The sequence below is a fragment of the Molothrus aeneus genome, chromosome 13 (genome assembly GCF_037042795.1).
Source record: "Molothrus aeneus isolate 106 chromosome 13, BPBGC_Maene_1.0, whole genome shotgun sequence".
Taxonomy (NCBI): Eukaryota; Metazoa; Chordata; class Aves; order Passeriformes; family Icteridae; genus Molothrus; species Molothrus aeneus.
This window is the reverse complement of record NC_089658.1, coordinates 12461880-12480091: the sequence shown is the minus strand read 5'-3', so window position 1 is coordinate 12480091 and position 18212 is coordinate 12461880. Positions and strand designations below refer to the sequence as shown.

Sequence of the window (18212 nt, the reverse complement as noted above, 5' to 3'; positions counted from 1 at the left end):
CCCATCTCCCCTCCTTCTCTGTCCTCTCTCCTCCCCTCCCTCCCCTCTCTCCCTCCTCCCATGCCAACCTGCTGCCGCCTTTGTCAGCGCAGCCCGGCGCTATGGCATCCTGCCGGGGCTTCAGGCTCGGGCTCTTCCTCCTCCTCCTCCTCCTGCTGGCCGGGAAGCGGCTGCTGCAGCGGCAGATGCAGCCCTGACGGCCGCGCTGCCCGCGCCAGAGGCAGGCGGAGCCCGCAGGTGAGCCCCAGGTGCGGGAGGGGGCGCGGGGCGGTGCGCTGGGGGAAAGGGGCACCGGGGACAAGCCCCCGTGATCTCCATCCCCAGGGATGCGCTGAGCACCCGGCGGTGCCCGGGAGCGCGTTCAGCACCGGCTGCCCCCGCCGGGCTGGCAGAAGGAGGAGTAAGCGCAGGTAAGAGACCCCTCCGGTCCCCACCGGTGCCCCGGGGTCCTGCCTCTTTGTTAAGCTCTCTAGGAAAAGGGGGTGCTCCAAAATCGTGAAACTCCGTCTGGGACTTTGGCAGCTCCACTTTAGTCCCGCACATCCGGATCTGCCCGAGAGGAGCAAGTGGGTGACCCTTGGGCTGAGCCCCAGGCACCCCAACCCTCAAACGGAGTCTGAAGGGATGGGGATCAGGGAAGCAGGACCCACCAGGGCAAGGGACCAGGGTGGCAGTGAGATTGTTATGGACTTGCTGTGCAAAAATCCAGGTTGCCCACAGATGGGATAAATTGCTCACATTTAATTAAATTAGACTTTTTTGTGTTTGTCTGTCAATATTTTTAATGGTGTCTCCTTATACAAAAAATTCCAGTAAAAACGTGGCTTGGATGTGGCTCTAATGATGTATGGGGAGGACAGTATTTGTGTGTGCCTGAATGGGCCAAGAGTTGGCAAAGAATAACCAGGAGTATATGATGCAGTAATAATTCCAGTAATTTATTTCACAGTTTTAGAATGATTGTTTCCACTTTCCCAGATTGTAGAGATACCTTAACCTGGATTGCATAACTGAACCATGCAAATAATCAGACAATCAGCCTAATGTTACTGTGCAAGAAAAATCAATGGCAAACCCTGTTCGACTTGAGCTCTTGCACAGCCGCGAGGGTCCACTGCTTTTATCCACAAGTTCCCTATCAATTTAGGCACTCAGATCCTTTAAAAACCACTGAATTCTGGGGTGTTGTGGCAGCTGAAGTGTTGTGCAGAGTCCTTTTACAGCAGAGCCTGCCTCTGGTAAGGAGCTGGGTTTGTAAAGCGCGGTTTCCCAGGGCTCATTCACGCAGGATAAGAGCCAGAAAACAGCAGCTTCTTCCTCCCGTGCTGTTCCCAGCGACCCCCGGTGACCCTCGGAGGAGGCTGGCAGCGGGATGCTCGGCAGATGTGGGGTGTGTGCGTCCTTCCCGGGAGCACAGGCACCGCGAGCTCCCGGCACGCAGGGGCTCCTTCCCTTCGGCTCTGAAGGAGTGAATAAAAACCACAGCAGGCAGCCAGCAGCCACCTCCACCTGCCCCAGGGAATGAGCCCACCCTGCTCCTGCGCAGCCACAGAGATGCTCCGGAGGAGACAGCCTGTGCCAGACTGGTCAGGAGGAGTTTTCTCATCAATGAAAGGTGGAGAGGAGCAGTTGCCATTGCACGGGCAGGGCTCCAAAGTGTGTGTTTTAGTTTTCTTTTTAATGAGCGGCAGAAGGCTGGAGGGAGGAGGAGGAATAAGGTGTGTGGAAATGGGCATTGTTTCCCTGAGTGCCAGCTCCCGTGTCTGTGTGCAGTGGAAGCCAGATGGGGCTCGAGGTCCCCATTCCTTCATCAGAAATTTCTTAATGTTTTGACAGAGAAATGAATTTATGAGTGTGGGAGAAAACAAAAACTGAATTCCGTCTTGACGGGTTACATTTCATGTGAGGCAAGCGTTGCCTGCCTTGTTTTATAGTATCTGGTGCTGGGAAGGCAGGCTGAATGATTTATGAGCCCAAGTTAATAGTAAAACAGCATATCACTGGCTCTGTATTAATGTTCTGCTGTGCTGAAGTGGCTGGCTCTTTCTGAGGGGATTTATGCAAGGATCACTCTGCTGTTGCACTGCTGTAGTGGCATTCTGGGGTGGCCCGTTTGTCACTGTGGGGGAGACAAAACAAGGGTGCTGTTTCCCTCTTGGCTGGCAAATCAAAGGGAGAGTCACATCTGTGTGGTAGCTGCACCTGCTGTGGATATTGGGAGATGGGGAGAACAAATGTCAGTGGCACAAAGAACAGAGGAGGAAATGAAGGAGGAAATAAGAGAGGAAGATAACGTGGTCTGTGTGGCAGTGGCCGTGATTCAGAGTCGTGCAGGGCACCTTGCCACCCTGCAGCTGCTCGGGGAAGTCGAGTGGTGGGACTGTCTCTTGAATCCTGTGCTGGGGTTTATCTGCCTCAGTGTGTGCTGCCCTTAGACCCTTTGGCAGGGCAGGGTTTGGGCTCAAGGAGTCATAGGAAAGCAGCCAGGGCAACTGGGAAACAGTACTAATTCCATGAATTCCTGTGGATGGCAAATTTATAGGGTAGGCAGCAGATGAAGGGAGCACCCTCACCCCACTGCTGATTTGGGAGGTGGTAAGGATGGGAGGTGCATTCTGGCTTTCCTACAAGGAAGCAAGATGCATGAAAGAGTCTGCAGATTCCCCTGGTCTGGAGAACCACAGGGGAGAGGTTTCATGGAGGCTTGGTTCCTAAAGACACCAGAAAATAGAACAGTATATTCCCTTTGTGCGGCAGAGAGCTCCTCTGGGGATGGAGCTTGCAATTGTAATATTCTTGGACTTCTCCTCCAGAGGCTGAGACAGTGGGCTAGTGGTAAGATGAGAGCTCAGTTCATTGCTCCTGGTGCAGGGCAAGAAGACATCGATTTGTGGTAAGTCTGGAGCTCATCTGTGTGCAAGGAGAGCCAGCCCCCATCGACTGGCTGTGCAATCTGATGCTCCACAAGCCCATGCTGGGATATAATTGTGCTATTAGAGCAGCAAATGTCAAATCTCGGGAAGCTGAGTCAAAGCGACCCTTCCGATGTTAATATAACAAAATCATTAAGGATGAAATGTTAAGTGGCTCCTTTGGTCAGAGATGGTCTTGGTGGAGATAAATAAGCCAGATCCCATCCCTTTGTCCGGGGAGCTCCATGTGTTTGGAGACCAAAGTCAGTTTGAGGAGGGTTTGGGGGGTGTGTGTGGCTGTTGGCAGTGAGGGGAAGGCACGAGGACATTGGTGGAATTGAGGCCATCTGAGGAGACCCTGTGTGCTGCTCTTGCTGTGGGTGCTTCCATTTGCTTTGCTGCTTTTGACTGATTCGTGACCCTGTATCCTCTTTAAAAGGCCTTCCTGTGCTCATTTCAGAGCTCTGCATTTATGTGCCACGTCTAGCTCTATTCTGGTCCTGCTTTGAGAGATACTGAATGAGCGTGGACATAATGGCTGAGATGGTGCTTGGCCAAGTGCTTGGCACCTGGGATGTGGCAGCTCCTGGGCTGGCCTGCCAAGAAGCACCCGTCTTTGTCGCAGGCTGTTAGGAGGCTTGACAAGAGGCAGAGGAGCTTAATGTGCCACTAAAAATTCTGGCACCAGGTTTTCACATCCCTGAACCAGGAAACAAGATTCCAAAGCCCTTATATATTATCCTTAGGGGTAGTACATCCTGTTCTTCACAGCCCCAATCTGTTGGTGCTCCACTAGCAGCAATGTTTCTGATGCTCTGGCACAAGGGAGCACCAGTTTCCATGTTCAGACTGAAGCCCAGAGATATCTTTCACACCTAAAATTCTCTCACACTAAAAAGCTGTTTGTGAACAGCCAAGGGGTGAAGAAGAAATTATTACAGCTCCTAGCTAGCTTTCTTTTTCTCAAGGCCTATATCTGAGTTTGCAACCTGCCATTTCAGTTTCCACCTCCCATAGCTGAGTCTCAGTTGAATGAACTGGCTGAATTCCCACCTGAGCAAGTTCAGCTCTCTCCTGGTCACCCTTGTCTCAAAGCCGCTGTCACATCCCTGACCTCTCACTGCTTTATAGCTGACTGCCGCCTGCCAGGCTTGGGTCTGGGAGCACAGGGGTGGGACTGAGCTAACCCAGCCTAGCTGGGCTCTCCTGCTTTGACTCTGTGCTTCAGTGCTTCTGCCTTTCTGCTTGTGTATAGATTGGGGTCCCCAAAACAAAGGTCCTTGCTGGTGCTAAGTACAAGCATCATGAGATTGGGGATATGCAGCAGGGCTTCCACTCAACTTACTGAGCTTGTCATCACTCAGGCTACACCTGAGTTTTACCAGATTCATGGTGTTTAGAAACCTGAATTGAAGTTAAAACCTCTCATGACACAAAGAATGGCTTGGTGCAAAGCAAAGATTTTCAAGAAGCTGTAGCTGGGATATCCTCACTGGGATGAGAGGGTAAAGACAGAAGGGTGGGGAACAAAATGGGTTGACACTTTTCAAAATACATTAGTGCAAACTGGCTACTTGGGTGTTTTAGCAGGAGTGTGAGTGGGGAGAAGGCGGGCTGCTGGCAGGCCAGTGCAGGGTGTGCATCAGGCTGTGAAAATGTATATCCAGGTGAGGGGCTGGCAAGAAGCTGTGAATTTACAAATAGGAGGAGATAGTTGCTTTTGCTGGTATTCAGCCTGGAGGTGACAAAAAGACATATTTTCACTCCTGTCCCAAGTGGCAGATATATAACATGCAGAAAATTGACTTGGAATGCCAGCCCCCTGTCAGCTGGGAATGTCTCTGAGCCCCACACGTGAAGTTTATTCTGTAAGAACTTGGTAGCCTTGGTGGTAACTAGCAGAGTTTGGACGTAGCCTGGGAGCATCATTAATGGTGGCATGTCAGAGAAATACAAAGGCAGGCTGTGAAAGAGGCTGTGCCTCCAAGCACACTCTGCTGAGAGAAAAAGGATACCAGCACCCTCCTCCAGCCTTTTGCATTACTTCTTGGAGCTGAGCACAGAACAGTAAAATATTTTTTCTCCTTTGTCAGCTGGCAGAAGAGTTGTGCTGCTATGCATAATACAGGAGCTTTAAAAGCAAACATGCATGCAGCAGAGGTGTTGGAAAATCCCTGTAGCCGTTGCTTTCTGAGAGCTGTGTTTACAATCACAGAAATACATCCACGTTGCTGCTGCTCAGCTCCTGGTCACACACAGTAGAGAGATGTTATTTAAATAAACAGCCGAGTTCATATGGAGACTTGTTTCGTATTCTTTTGGGTAACTATCTGTTATGACAGCTGAAGTACTCTGGCTTCTGACACTGATAGCAATCACTGATGTGTGATGTCAGGGCAGGAGATGGAACAGGAGCCCTGGATTCTGGAGTACTGCTCAGGAGTCCTGAGGTCTTTGACCAGAAGGTGCCTTTTAGAATGAGTAATAATAAGCCTTGCAATGTTGACTTCAGTGCTTTGCTATTTGGGTGGATATTCTGCACTTGATGGAGGAGAGGCCAGTTCCAGGGGTCATCTAAGGGTGGCAGTGAATGGGGGAAGATAACATACCTTTTTGGGAGACTGAGAAGATTTTTGTCATTCCTATCAGTAAGAATAACAAAGACAGAGTGACCAAATGTAGCAATTGGCAGACTGCATCAGCCTGTGCTCTGTCTTTCCTAGTAGCCAACAGCAGAGACACCGACAAGGATATTTACAATAGATGGATGAAAAATCGTCAACATCCTTTCCTAATCCATAATAGCTAAAGGTTGTTTTCAATTCTGAAAGTGCAGGGGTTTATATTCTCCCCAAGATGTTTGCTAGTGTTAGCTGTGCTTGTTCAAGCTATTCCTGTTATCCACATAAATGTGAAGCTTTTGCTCTTCACCTCTGCCCTGTCATTTCGGGATGGTGAATGGAAATGCACTTCTAGGCTTCACTGGGAGCACATCACTGAAGAGGATGTTCTCTGTCCTTGATATTTCTCTGTCTTCAAATCCATCCTGATTGGCAGCCAGCCCTCTAGCATCTGCTGGATTGGTTTCAAGGTTCAGTAAGATTTATTTTTTTTTTAACTCCTTCTATTCTTTGCTAAATTTTGGACTTTAGAGTCCAAACGGGGCCCACACACACTTTTCATGTGGGACCTGGCAAATTTTCCATTCTTGAAAAGGTATTTCTGGAAAAAATATGTCAAAGTATCCAAAGGAGATAATTCAGAGCAGAGGAGAAAATAATGGATTAAAGCAAGCAAGATGGCAATTATGTTCTCAGATAACTTCTAAAAACATGTCAGAAGTTTATTGACAGAAAATCTTCTTCAGAGCCATTTGCATTCAGATATGAAAACATGTCATGGTGCAGTGGATCAGCCCTGCTTAGGCTAGGACTGAAATGATTGCAGACAATTTGATGCTTAAACTGTGCTTTGAAACTCTCATAAGTTGGTAAGAAATTCTGTGCTGAAATTCTGTGCAGGCTATTGTCTATCTGCCATTAGTTCAGCCTCTCCAGAGCTTCCTCTGATTTTTCACTTGGTTGCTTTAGTAGACATTGGCATAAAGGAGCCTTCTTGGATAAAACCCCGATTCCATTTAAGTATTGATTTATTGGATGCTGGGATTGCAGCCTGAAGTTCAGAACATGAGGATGGGTTATAAAAGCACACCCTGGATGGCATGGTTAGGGAGTCAGGCCCCATCTCTAGCTGAGTTGCAAGGCCCTGGGTATTACCTGTGAGTGATTTACAATCTTTTTTGTGTTGCTGTAGAAGTGGAACGTGGTTTCCAGGCTAAACGGCAAAACACACTTAAGTCATGGAGTCCAACCAGGAATCCTCACTCTTCCTGGTGAAGATATTGGAGGAGCTGGACACAAAGCAGAATACTGTTTCTTACCAGGATCTCTGCAAGTCCCTGTGTGCAAGGTTTGATTTATCCCAGTTGGCCAAGCTCAGAAGCGTGCTGTTTTACACTGCTTGCCTGGATCCTAATTTCCCAGCGACTTTGTTCAAAGACAAAATGAGATGCACTGTAAACAATCAGCAATCAAAGAAAATCATGGTTGCAGCAGATATAGTAACGATATTCAACCTCATACAAATGAACGGGGGAGTGGCCAAGGAGAAGCTTCCAGTTGCAAGGCACAAAGTGAAGAAGAAGGAGTCCTTCGAGTCCTGCAGGTCTGACACAGAGATCTGCAATATGGCAGACTGTGTGCCTGACTGCGTGCCCAACTGTGAGCTCAACGACCAGGACTTTAACCGGGGCTTTCCTGTCAGAAGGTCTTCAAAATGCAGAAAGATGGACTGCAAAGACTGCCAGCAGTTTGTCCCCTCATCAGAACCCAACTTCTTGCTTGGTGTTAATAAGGACATGAAGGGCCGGGCTGCCTCTCTGGACAGGCTGCAGGCACTGGCGTCCTACTCCATTGCCACGTCCCCACCATGTGAGATGCAGAGTACCTACTTCCCCATGAACATTGAAAATGAATCTATTTCAGACCAGGATTCCTTGCCTATAAGTGCAGGCTTAAAAGAAGCTTTCATTTCAAATGACGAGCCGTTCATGATGCAGTCGTGTGTCCAGAAAAGAAATATATTCAAAGAAGATTTTCATAATCTGATTACAATATCTCCCAACTTAATACCATCCAACAAAGCACCAGAAGATGGGCACAGAGAGCCTCAGAACAGGAAAGAAAGCTCTAAGCAGACTTTCTTCAACCACAGCTTTGAAATGCCATACAGCAGCCAGTACTTGAATCCAATTTATTCTCCTATACCGGACAAAAGGCGAGTGAAGCATGAAAGTTTAGATGATCTTCAAGCTTCAACATATTTTGGCCCAACTACTGTTCTTGGACCACAGGAAACCAAAAAGTGGACTGGAAAGCCAACCAAGCAAACTGCCTGGCCAGCTAAAAGCTGGAGTTTAAATACTGAGGAGGTCCCTGACTTTGAATGCTCATTTTTTAATAGGAAGCAGTCTGAAGAGAAACCACGATACCAGAGTTCGAGCAACCCATCTCCAAACTTTCCTTCAGTTGACAGGCATCAGTCCTACCTAAATGCAAAGGATCAGCAACCAATAATGCAGGCAAACTATGCTGTGAAACCCAACGGGCATAAACCTAAGGAAATTCCTTCCATTCTAGATGTGGAGAAACATGAGCCAGTCAAAAAGTTTAAGGATAAAAGCATTAACTGTACTTCTGTGCAGATCTTAAGCATTGACAGGACCATGAGTGTTGGGACACAAACGGAGCAGCAGGTTCTGGAGCACAAGAAATGCAAAGATTTGTGTGCAGCAGGCCAAGCCAAGTACGGCGAGCGGCACTCTCTGAAGCAGTCAGATGATGACTCTGAAATCGTGAGCGATGATATCAGTGACATTTTCAGGTTTTTGGATGACATGAGTATCAGCGGGTCCACGGGAGTGATGCAGTCCTCATGCTACAACAGCACTGGTTCCTTGTCTCAGGTGCATAAATCAGACTGTGAGAGCTCACCTGAGCACAATTTGACTAAGATCTCCAATGGGAGTGCCTGTAACAAACTGGATAAAGTGGTCAGGGCAGATGTGAGTAACACAGACGATGAACTGAAAACGAGTGTCTGCAAATTAGTCTTGAGGATCGGTGAAATAGAGAAGAAACTGGAATCTCTCTCAGGTGTCCGAGAAGAAATCTCTCAAGTCCTGGGAAAATTAAGCAAGCTGGATCAAAAAATCCAGCAGCCAGAGAAGGTCAGTGTACAAATAGATCTCAACTCTTTGACAAGCGATGCCGCATCAGATGAGAGCAACTCCCCGCAGATATTTCAGTGCCACAATACTCCTCATGGAGGCAAACTGGAGAATAATCCAGAATGGTGCTGTTCAGATGCCAGTGGAAGTAATAGTGAGAGTCTTCGAGTAAAAGCCTTAAAAAAAAGTTTGTTTACTAGGAGATCATCAAGATCACTAACAGAAGAAAACAGTGCGACCGAATCCAAAATAGCAAGTATTTCAAACTCTCCCCGAGACTGGAGAGCTATTACTTACACCAACCAAGTTGGCATTACAGAGGAGGAAGTGAAAGAGAGAGATGGAGGAGAAAATAAGGACTGGCACAGGAAATCTAAGGAGGTAATTTCAACTTTAACTCACATAATAAATGCATAAAAATAATGTGGTTATGAATGCCTTCCACAGTCATCACAAGCCTCTGGGTATGACAATGCTTTGCCTTGCCATGTTATGCCTGCCTTTATTGTTATCATAATTGAGTGATTTTGTACCTGTAGGTTCTTGCTTGGCAGCTGCAAAATGGCCAAGTTGCTTCTCAAAAGCTTTGCTGTTTTGCAAAGAAAGGGTGGTAATGTGGGTGACATCTTGGGAAGGTGATGGTATTTTTCATCATCTGCAGCAACATAAGGAGGCCTGGTAATTACCTTGGTGAAAAGGGTATGGGGAAAATTGAAATTGTCTAGTGATTGTTTTAGAAGGGATATTTTGAAATTGAATCGTGATGGCTTTTATCAGAGAAGTATGTACATATTTAAAAGCCAACAAAATAGATTCATGGATTCAAATCCCTCAAGGAAAAAACCCTTGTATGTGTGCTGTGAGATGCTCATTTTAGTTATGTTCTCTCTATCTGACTTTCATGGTCATTTAAATGAGTCTTCAGCCTCCTGTTGTGGAACTGCAGCGTAGCTGGCCTCTTGGTTTGGCTGGGCAGAAAAACTCTGCCCATGCTCCCCGCAGCTTCCCTGTGCCCCCTTCACTGACCCCATGGATGTCCTTGGGGCTCTGGGTGCTGCTCTGTGAAACTGCAGCGGTGGGTGCTTGTTCCTGTTTGGGGAGGGGGTCCTGCAGCCCCTTGTCAGCTGTGACCACAGGACAGGCTTGCTCTGCCCTCTGCAATGGGGTGTGAGGGCAGAGGAGGGTTGAGAACAGAGAGGAAGAGGTTTGGTGGAAAGAAGTGCATTTGGGTGAACAAGAAACCACGAAACCATGGGTTATTGATAGACTGCAGAGGGGGAGGAAGGCCATCCTTAGTCAGACCAAACCTTGGCTTTTGTGTACATTGCTTTGCTTAGGATGACATGCTGATTTTGAGAGTCCCTCCCACACTCCTTCGGTGGCCTGTGGCTGACACTGGATGGTACCATGGTTGCTGCAGTGTCAGGTGGGGGCATCCCTGAAGAATAATTCACGTTAGGATTTGATCTGGAAACAGAAACCTGGAAGCCTGCTTGTATCTCTCAGCTTTTGCAGATCAGCTGGGCTTCTCTGGTTGTCAGGGCCATTTTAGAATATTTTTTTGATCTCTGAACAGCACAAACCCTAAATTTCTTCTGCTGTGTCAGCATTGTGTTCATGTTGGAGTTGTGTCTGTAATACCTCAATACCTCTTTGGTTTGTTTGTGAGAAGAAGGTGGGCAAATGGACGAAGGCCATCCAAAACCTTTATCCTAGCCGGTCTATTTTTTATCATATGGTGCTTCTGAAAGGAATATCTATGTCTTTTGTGTTTAACTCCCTCATAGTCTTGTTTTTTCTCTCAAATTCTTTTAAACCCTATTGCAGGCAGACAGGCAATATGAAATCCCACAGCCACATAGACTCTCTAAACAGCCAAAAGACGCTTTCTTGATTGAACAAGTCTTTAGTCCTCATCCCTACCCTGCATCACTCAAGTCACACATGAAAAGCAACCCTCTCTACACAGACATGAGGTTGACAGAGCTGGCTGAAGTGAAACGTGCCCAGCCATCATGGACCATAGAGGAATACACGAGGAATTCGGGGGATAAAGGCAAGATTGCCGCCTTGGATCTACAAGTGAGTCTCATTTGTTTAATTTGAATGGCTTGATTGCAAATGGATGTTGCCAGAATATGCATTTAAGAAGGGATTTGAATAGCTCAGGAAAGAGCTGTGGATTGTTGAGCCTCTAATCTTGCTGATCCCTATCCATCCTGGCCAGGGACTATGAAGAATGTGAATGTTTTGTTTCTGAATGGTGATCCTTGACAGGCTGATGCTGCCAGCTTATTCTGCAATGGAGAGATGTCTTCTAAGCCATCATGGCTTTAGTAGCTCTAAGGAAGAGTTGGGGAATAAGGGAGTGCAGAGGTGAGCTGGTCCCTAACTGCAGCAAGGCAGAGTGGTGCAGGAGCTGGGACTGCTGCCTTTTCCTCTGAATTATTCACAGGGAATTGCAATGTTAGATTTGGTTTTTTTTTTTTCCATTTTACTAGGAACACAAGACATCAAATACTTGTAGAAGATGTTCAATACCACGACTGGTTTTGAAACATGTCACTGTGGAAGCTTTGAAGTGGCTGTTGGAAACCAGCCAGGCAACTAATGCTGTGTCTAGTTTGCATTTTGGTTCAGCTTGGAAGTGTGCAGGCTCTTGTGCAACAAGCAGAGGAGACACATTCAAATTTTGCATTAACATTTTCCCGACATGAAATCACAAACCTGACATAAAATGAGCACCCACATTGGATACCCTGTGTAGTCTGGTAAACACAACACATCTTTTAGGAAGGAAGGTATCTGAGCAGAGGTTTAAAGAGGAGACCTGAAGGACGACATGCAAAATGTGTAAAAACCAAAGAAATGTCGCACTTCTTGGTCTCAAAACCTAAAATGTGTCACACAGTGAAATCCACATTGATGTGCAAATATCTGTGTATCCTTTATATGCACTTTGACAGTAGAATGTAGGACCAGTGGGGAGGTCTAGTGCTGACCTCAGGCATTTTGGGTTCTGTGGGGTGCAGCCATGCTCAAAGAGGGAGTCTGCTTGTCTCCACAGCTTGTCTGCCAGGGAAAGCAGCGTGGAGGAGTCTGAGACTTTGCTGCTCCATGCCAGCCCTCAGTGGCTCAGTGCTGAGGTACCTAAGCCAGCTCCAAACCCATCAGGCTAATCCCTAGGAAAGCATCGGGATGCTGTGCCTCAGGACCCTGAGCTGGCTCATTTGGATTTGAAACCATCACTCACACCGTGCTGTAGTGCAACTGCCATGAGTGTTGGTGCAGGAATTTGTGCACAACAAATTCACCTCTTTGCTTGGCTCATGCAAACTTCCCTGTCCTCACCAGCTCCTGCTCCTTGCTGTGGCTAAAGTGCACTCTGAGAGAAACCAAGCAGCACAGGGAGCAGGCTGCATCTTGCCTCAGCTCCCTGCTGCTTTTTGGGTCTTAAAAGCTTTAGATGGCTTACTAAATTCCTAACCCTGGCATTGCAGGCTGTGTGCTAGAGTAGGAATGGGCTTGAAGAAGTTCCTCTGCAGCAGGCAGTCACACAGCGTCACTTACCTGCTGTGTGAGGCAGTAAGGGAGGTGATATTTGGAAGCAAAGCCCCTCTGGGAGAAGTGTTCTCCATCTGCTCCTCGTTGGGCTGTTTTGTTCTCTGTAAGCAGCTCTGCATGGCTGTGAGCAAACCAGAGAAATCGGCTTATTGCCATCATTTATCTTTAGGATAAAGGTGATAGAAGTTTACTGGTTTGATTCTCTCCCTCCAAAAAGATTGTCAGAATTGCATCTACCCTGCAAAGCCCATGTCTAGACTTTATAATGGAGCTTACTGACAAACTTAAAAAATAGACACAGACTGATGAGTGGGGTTTTTTTCCCCAGTGATTAAGTTTATTAGAACTGAAAGTAAATACATTATGCCTTAATGAACATTCCTATGTCTGGCAATGAAATGGGAAAGGAAGCTGATTAACAGTAATGGGCCTTTTTAATAATGCATCTTCCTTCTGAAGTAGTTAAAAGGTCAATGCCAAGGCAGATGGGTCCAAAACTGCAATTTCCTTGAAGCATACTATTGCTATCTTTGGGGTTTTTCTACCTTTGTTTACTTAAAATTTCCCCTGGAGCCTGAGGAGTCTGCTGGGTTTTCCTCCAAAAAAAGAAATTGCAAAACTAGTCAGGCCCAAAGCTTGTCCCAGGTGTGGGCTCTGTGTGAGATTCATTGCTTTGCTTTGTGTATGATGGTCCACTGGGATCAAACAGTATCAGGCTATTTTCTGATGCCTTTAGAGATGAGATTGCTGCCTTTTTTCACAAGGCTGAAACAGGTCATTCCAAGCCCTAAAGATACAATCACAGGTGTGGCTGATGGCCTCTGTTTCAGCATCCTAACACTGTAATAGAGGTGCCCATTAAATGATCATAAAACCATTGCTCAATTTTCAATGTTTATTTCTGAGATAGCTATAGAATCACTTCTTTTAGTAGTTCTTTACATAAAACAAATGCTGCTATCAGGAAAAGCAAAGTTTCAGCCAGTAGCTTGTGGCCACAAAATCTGAATTAGTCAATTAAAGGCTAAAGGATTAGTCAAATCCTTCTCAAGTCAGCTGGAGTTTCTTTGCAGAGTCCAACAAGCTTAGGATCAGGACTGTTACAAACACAGAAATGGTGTGTGTTAGGCTATTCTCACTGTCATATTTTTATATGGAATCTTTTTCATTTTTTTTTTAAGAAATGGGCTTTTGGAGCCTCAGATAAAGGAGACAGCTTTGGGGAAATGCTGTCATTTTTCAAAATGTTCTTTTTGCTTTACTCCTTTCTGCTGATAAGTTCAATATAATGTGTAGAGTTTCAGTTTCCCAAGTTTTCCCTTTATTTTCCTCTAAAACAGAGGTTAAGGGGGAGAAAAAACAAGCAAGGTTAAAATAAAAAGCTTTAAGAGCTCATAAATACTTAGGAACAAAAAGCTGTAAGACAAAAAAAATAAGTAATTCAGATGGAAATACTGATGAAGTTCTGCAGGTTGCCCGTGTCCCCAGGCAATGCCATTCCAGAGGAGGGGTCTGTAAATTGCCCCTGCAGCAGGGCTGGGTGCTGGATGGGGCTGGGTTATCATGCCCTGCAAGCAAATCATGGTGACAAAATTAGGGTTAGCTTTTTAAAATGTAGTGCATGAGGAGCATATATTAAGAACCTTTCCCATCAGCTGAGCTTTAATAATTTAAAAATTATTAACAGTAACAGGCCGGCACTTGCTGACACCTCTGCTGTCGAGCAGATTAAAGAGATCTTATTTAAATGCCATCCAAGATGACGAAGTTTCCGGTTAATCAGAGGTACGTGAGGGATTTTGGAGCAGAATCTTACTGTTGCAGGAGCCTATTTTTTGCAGTATTTTTTTACCACTTTCATCAGCTTTATGGAATTGGGACCCAGGAGATGAAGGGGTGTGAGAAGTGGCAATAACCCACTTTATCCTGACAGCAGATCCAGGTGCAGCTGGATACGTCTGCTTTGCTCACCTATTTTATTAATGACAGGCCCCAATCAATTAACAACCGTTTCCTTTCAATTTTTAGACTCAAGAATCTTTAAACCCAAACAACTTAGAGTACTGGATGGAAGACATTTACACTCCTGGCTACGATTCCTTGCTGAAACGGAAAGAAGCCGAGTTCAGGAGGGCAAAGGTTTGCAAGATCGCAGCCCTGATCGCGGCGGCCGCTTGCACGGTTATCCTGGTCATCGTGGTGCCCATCTGCACCATGAAATCCTGAGCCTGGGCACACCCCTGTGACCCCCAGCCACCTGTGGCTCGCATAGCTCACGCTGTGTGTCGAATGGCTGCTGGCAAAACTGTGAGGAGATCGCTAAGGGACGATGCTCTGAGGATATCCCGGTGGAGAATGGAGGTGGAACGCAGAACAAGTAGAGATGCATTTTTGGAAAAGTCCTATTTTAAATAACAGACTGTGTGGTGGAGTTAATGGGAACTCGGTTCGATTTTTATGCATTTTTAAAAGTGCAATATTTTTTTTTTTTCCTAAAGGAATGATATAGTGTTTTACAGAATCAGAGACCAATGAGAATCCAGGCAAGAGAGGAAAGTTGTCTGAGCTATGTTGAGGTGTGGGTACATGGAGGTAGCACTGTATAGAAGGGAATGTTCTATATGCATCACATTGAGGAGCTAGGGAAGTCTTAACAACTCTCTACAGTGTTGAAAACTCTGAATGTATTGTATTTATTTTATAGTATTTATGTATTTCATGATCATTTGTTTGAAAGCAGACTGTGTAGCTGTGAACAGAGTTCATTCCTACGTTCAGATTAAAAAGGGCTCTTTGTATTTGGTCTTGCCCTAAGACCCACTCTATCATCACTGAGTACTTAGTTAAGTGCAATGTGCTGCAGACCAAAAAGATTATGTTTTAAAGCAATCACAAGAGGTTTTAGTTACTTCTGTTGAATAACATTTGCATAGAGCTGGCAAACTTGCCTTGCCAAAAGGGTATTCTTTACCTCTGCAGACAGTGAAATTGCCTCAATTTCACTCCTGCCAGCAAGCAAAGCTGGCAAATCAAAGCAACGCTCTGTAAAGTTCTTGGAAATGTAATCTGAACAGTTACAATTTTTTTTTTCCCACAAAGTCTTTGTGCCTTTTTTTAGACTCTAGGTTAAATAGAACTGTTTAAATTTTTGCTATTTTAAGCCCGTAACATAAATCAGAGCATAATGGGTACTAATGGAGGTCCTTTTCCTGCAAGCCTTCTATACAGTTCCGAGTGCTCCTCAAGCAGCAGAGCTGGTGGTTACTGAGCACTTACATTAAGGGCACAATTTCTCAGCACTGGTAGAAACTTGCTGCTGGTGCAATGCATTCAGCACAGGGAGATCTTTTGCTTCCCTCTTGCTAATGTACTTAAGAATGAATGGTTGAATATTCTGGACAGCAAGCAGTCTGTATCCCATGGGAAATGTCCATTTGATGCTTTATCCCAAATGCAAATAGCAGGTTCAATAGAATTCTCAAGCTGGGACAGAAACCTGTCATGGTTAGTGAAAGCAAAAAACCCAGACAGCATTACTCTTCTGTCAAGTATAGGAAAAAAAAAAAAAATTCAGGAAATAGTGTGATCTTGCTGGTCCTCCTCGGGGAAGGAGATTCTTTTAGTGAATGCTCTTTGTATAGGGTAATTCTGGTTTCCTCAGAAGCAGCCTCCCTACACAATGACACAGCAGCTAAGAAAACATTGGATGCTCCTTCCTCTGGCTCTCTGGGATGTGCTGCACTCACTGTTTGTTTCTGACTGGTTTAAAAAAAGTATTGAGGGAAGGGTGTGTGGGAGATGAAGGCTTTGTTGTGACTTTAGATGTGTGTCAGTTCATCCCTGCAGTTGGAGAGCTGTTTGTGTGCTGCTCACGTGCTGTGCTTTATTTAGGGATAGGTGATTCCTGAGACTGTTGATCTATCAGAAAAATAACTGTAAGCACGGGGTTGGATGTTCCATCAGCAAATAGAGAACAAGAATAGGCCCACAGACAAAACCTGTACCTGCCTGGCCTGAATCCTGACCCAAATTCTGTGACTTTGGCCCATTCATAATACTAAGCTAATTTCTCTTTCCTCCCAGATGCTGCAGGATGGAGTCACAGCAGGGAGGGAGCAATTCACACTGTCTATTTTAGGCTGCCTTTGGTTATGGTGTGATTCAGAGCACCTGAGCACAGGCGCTCAGGATCCGTGCGTAGTAAATGCAGGCAGGTAGAGAAACCTCTGGGGACAATTCAGAGCTGCCAGCAAGATATCTAATATTAGACATGGGAAAAACACTCTGGAGGACACTGCTCTGCAGTTTACCTCATGCACAATTTAGGTTGATTGTCTATGTAAAAAAATCTGTTCCTGGTTCCAGGTAATGTCAGGAAGCCCTCTGCCACCCCTCCTTGGCTGCTGGAGGGAGCAGAGTGGCCCTGTGGGGGCACAGGGTCAATCCCCCATCTGCCCACACCAGCAGTGACAAGAGCCTTGGAGGGGCAGGAGGAGTGGGCACAGACCCCCTGCCCTCTCCAGCCCCTCTGGCCCTGCTGCCCCCAGCCCCAAATCAGCAGTGCTTTTACCAGGGCATCTCAGTAATCTGATTTTAGAAAATATTACCCTAAGGGGAGGTGGGAGAGGGGTGTGGGAGGTGTTACTGATCACAAGCTTTATCTGTGCAACTCATCCAGCTGGCACCAGATGAGTCTTTGCATTAGAGGTGCCCAAAATCCTGGGAAGGCTTTGCAGGTTATGGAGCTGTGGGTGATGTGAAGCTGGCCCAACCCAAGCACTCAACATCCCAAACATCCAAGCTGCCTCCTAATTTACTGAGGTGCTTTTGCCCATCCTTGCTTTGCGCAAGCAGCCAGTGGCACCCACTCCATTGGTCAGTGGTTTCCTTACACACCAGACTGTGGTTTGTCAAGGGTTCCCTCCAGGAGCCTGAGGGAGCTGGGAGAGCAGAGCCTGAATCCCTGCTCCACAAACACCTCTGTGAGCCACTGCCCTGCCTTCTCCTCCGCTCCTGGCAGCTCCTTGGCACCCCTGGGATGTGCATCCCGAGCCATTTCCAGTGGGATTTGGGTCTGGCACAGAGCCCTTCTGAAAACAGGCAAGGAGATGGAGCTTTGGGATGCTGCTGCTGCTGGAGGAGGGCAGCCAGGGAAGGAGGAATTCTGCAGAGTGTACAAACTGGGTGAAATCCTGACATATTAACCTGCAAGAATATTGTGATCCACCTTGTGAATCAGTTACCAACTAGAATACACTGTATACCATATGATAGACTTTTGTATTAAAAAAAAAAAAGAAATTCAAGCTATAGGTACATTGTAATCCTTGGTGTGATTGAAAAAGTGTCCTAGATTGTATTACTTAATTAAAATTATGATGAGCATATTGAACTGTTTTTCGTATTTATGCCTTATAAACTTGATATATTACACATGATAAAATGAAACTGCAAAAACTATAAGAAAAGATACTCCATTTTGGGGGCAAATTCCATTTTGCTTTTCCTAAAAATAAGAGTGCTGCTTTAAATGAGCTTAATAAATCATGTGTGCAGAAGAGCAAGAGTAGGATATGTCCCCAAATGACTTTTTAGGATTTTTTTTTAAATGGGGCTTTGGTTAATGTACTATGTAATAATTTTATTTTATAATGTTACTGTACAATGTTGCATTTTGGTTCATTTAAATATAACACCAAATAAACTTGAAAATTACAGTGTCCTAAGTTTTAATGAAACTGTTATAATAATTTATTACTCCATTGCTTTTTCTGTTTTTTTTTTCCCTAAGGACATCAAGATAGCCATGGGATGTGAGTGTCTCAGTGTTAGATAACTAAGCAGCCTATCTAGTTCTTGGCAGAATTGCTAATGGATTTCTAACTTGTGAAATAATAAGATGGCAGAAGATAATGAAAAATGAGTTTGTTTGGTTTCTTTTAAAAGCT

General features: G+C 45.7%; 1 protein-coding gene across 1 annotated transcript; it reads left to right on the top strand.

Annotated features, from left to right (window-relative positions):
- Nucleotides 1-78: 78 nt before the first annotated feature.
- MINAR1 (membrane integral NOTCH2 associated receptor 1) lies at nt 79-17990 on the top strand. Its single transcript, XM_066558978.1, has 4 exons — nt 79-237; nt 6726-9081; nt 10528-10782; nt 14293-17990. The coding sequence occupies exons 2-4, from the start codon at nt 6772-6774 to the stop codon at nt 14488-14490; spliced, it is 2763 nt and encodes a 920-aa protein (XP_066415075.1). The 5' UTR covers nt 79-237; nt 6726-6771; the 3' UTR covers nt 14491-17990.
- The last annotated feature ends 222 nt before the right edge of the window (nt 17991-18212 follow it).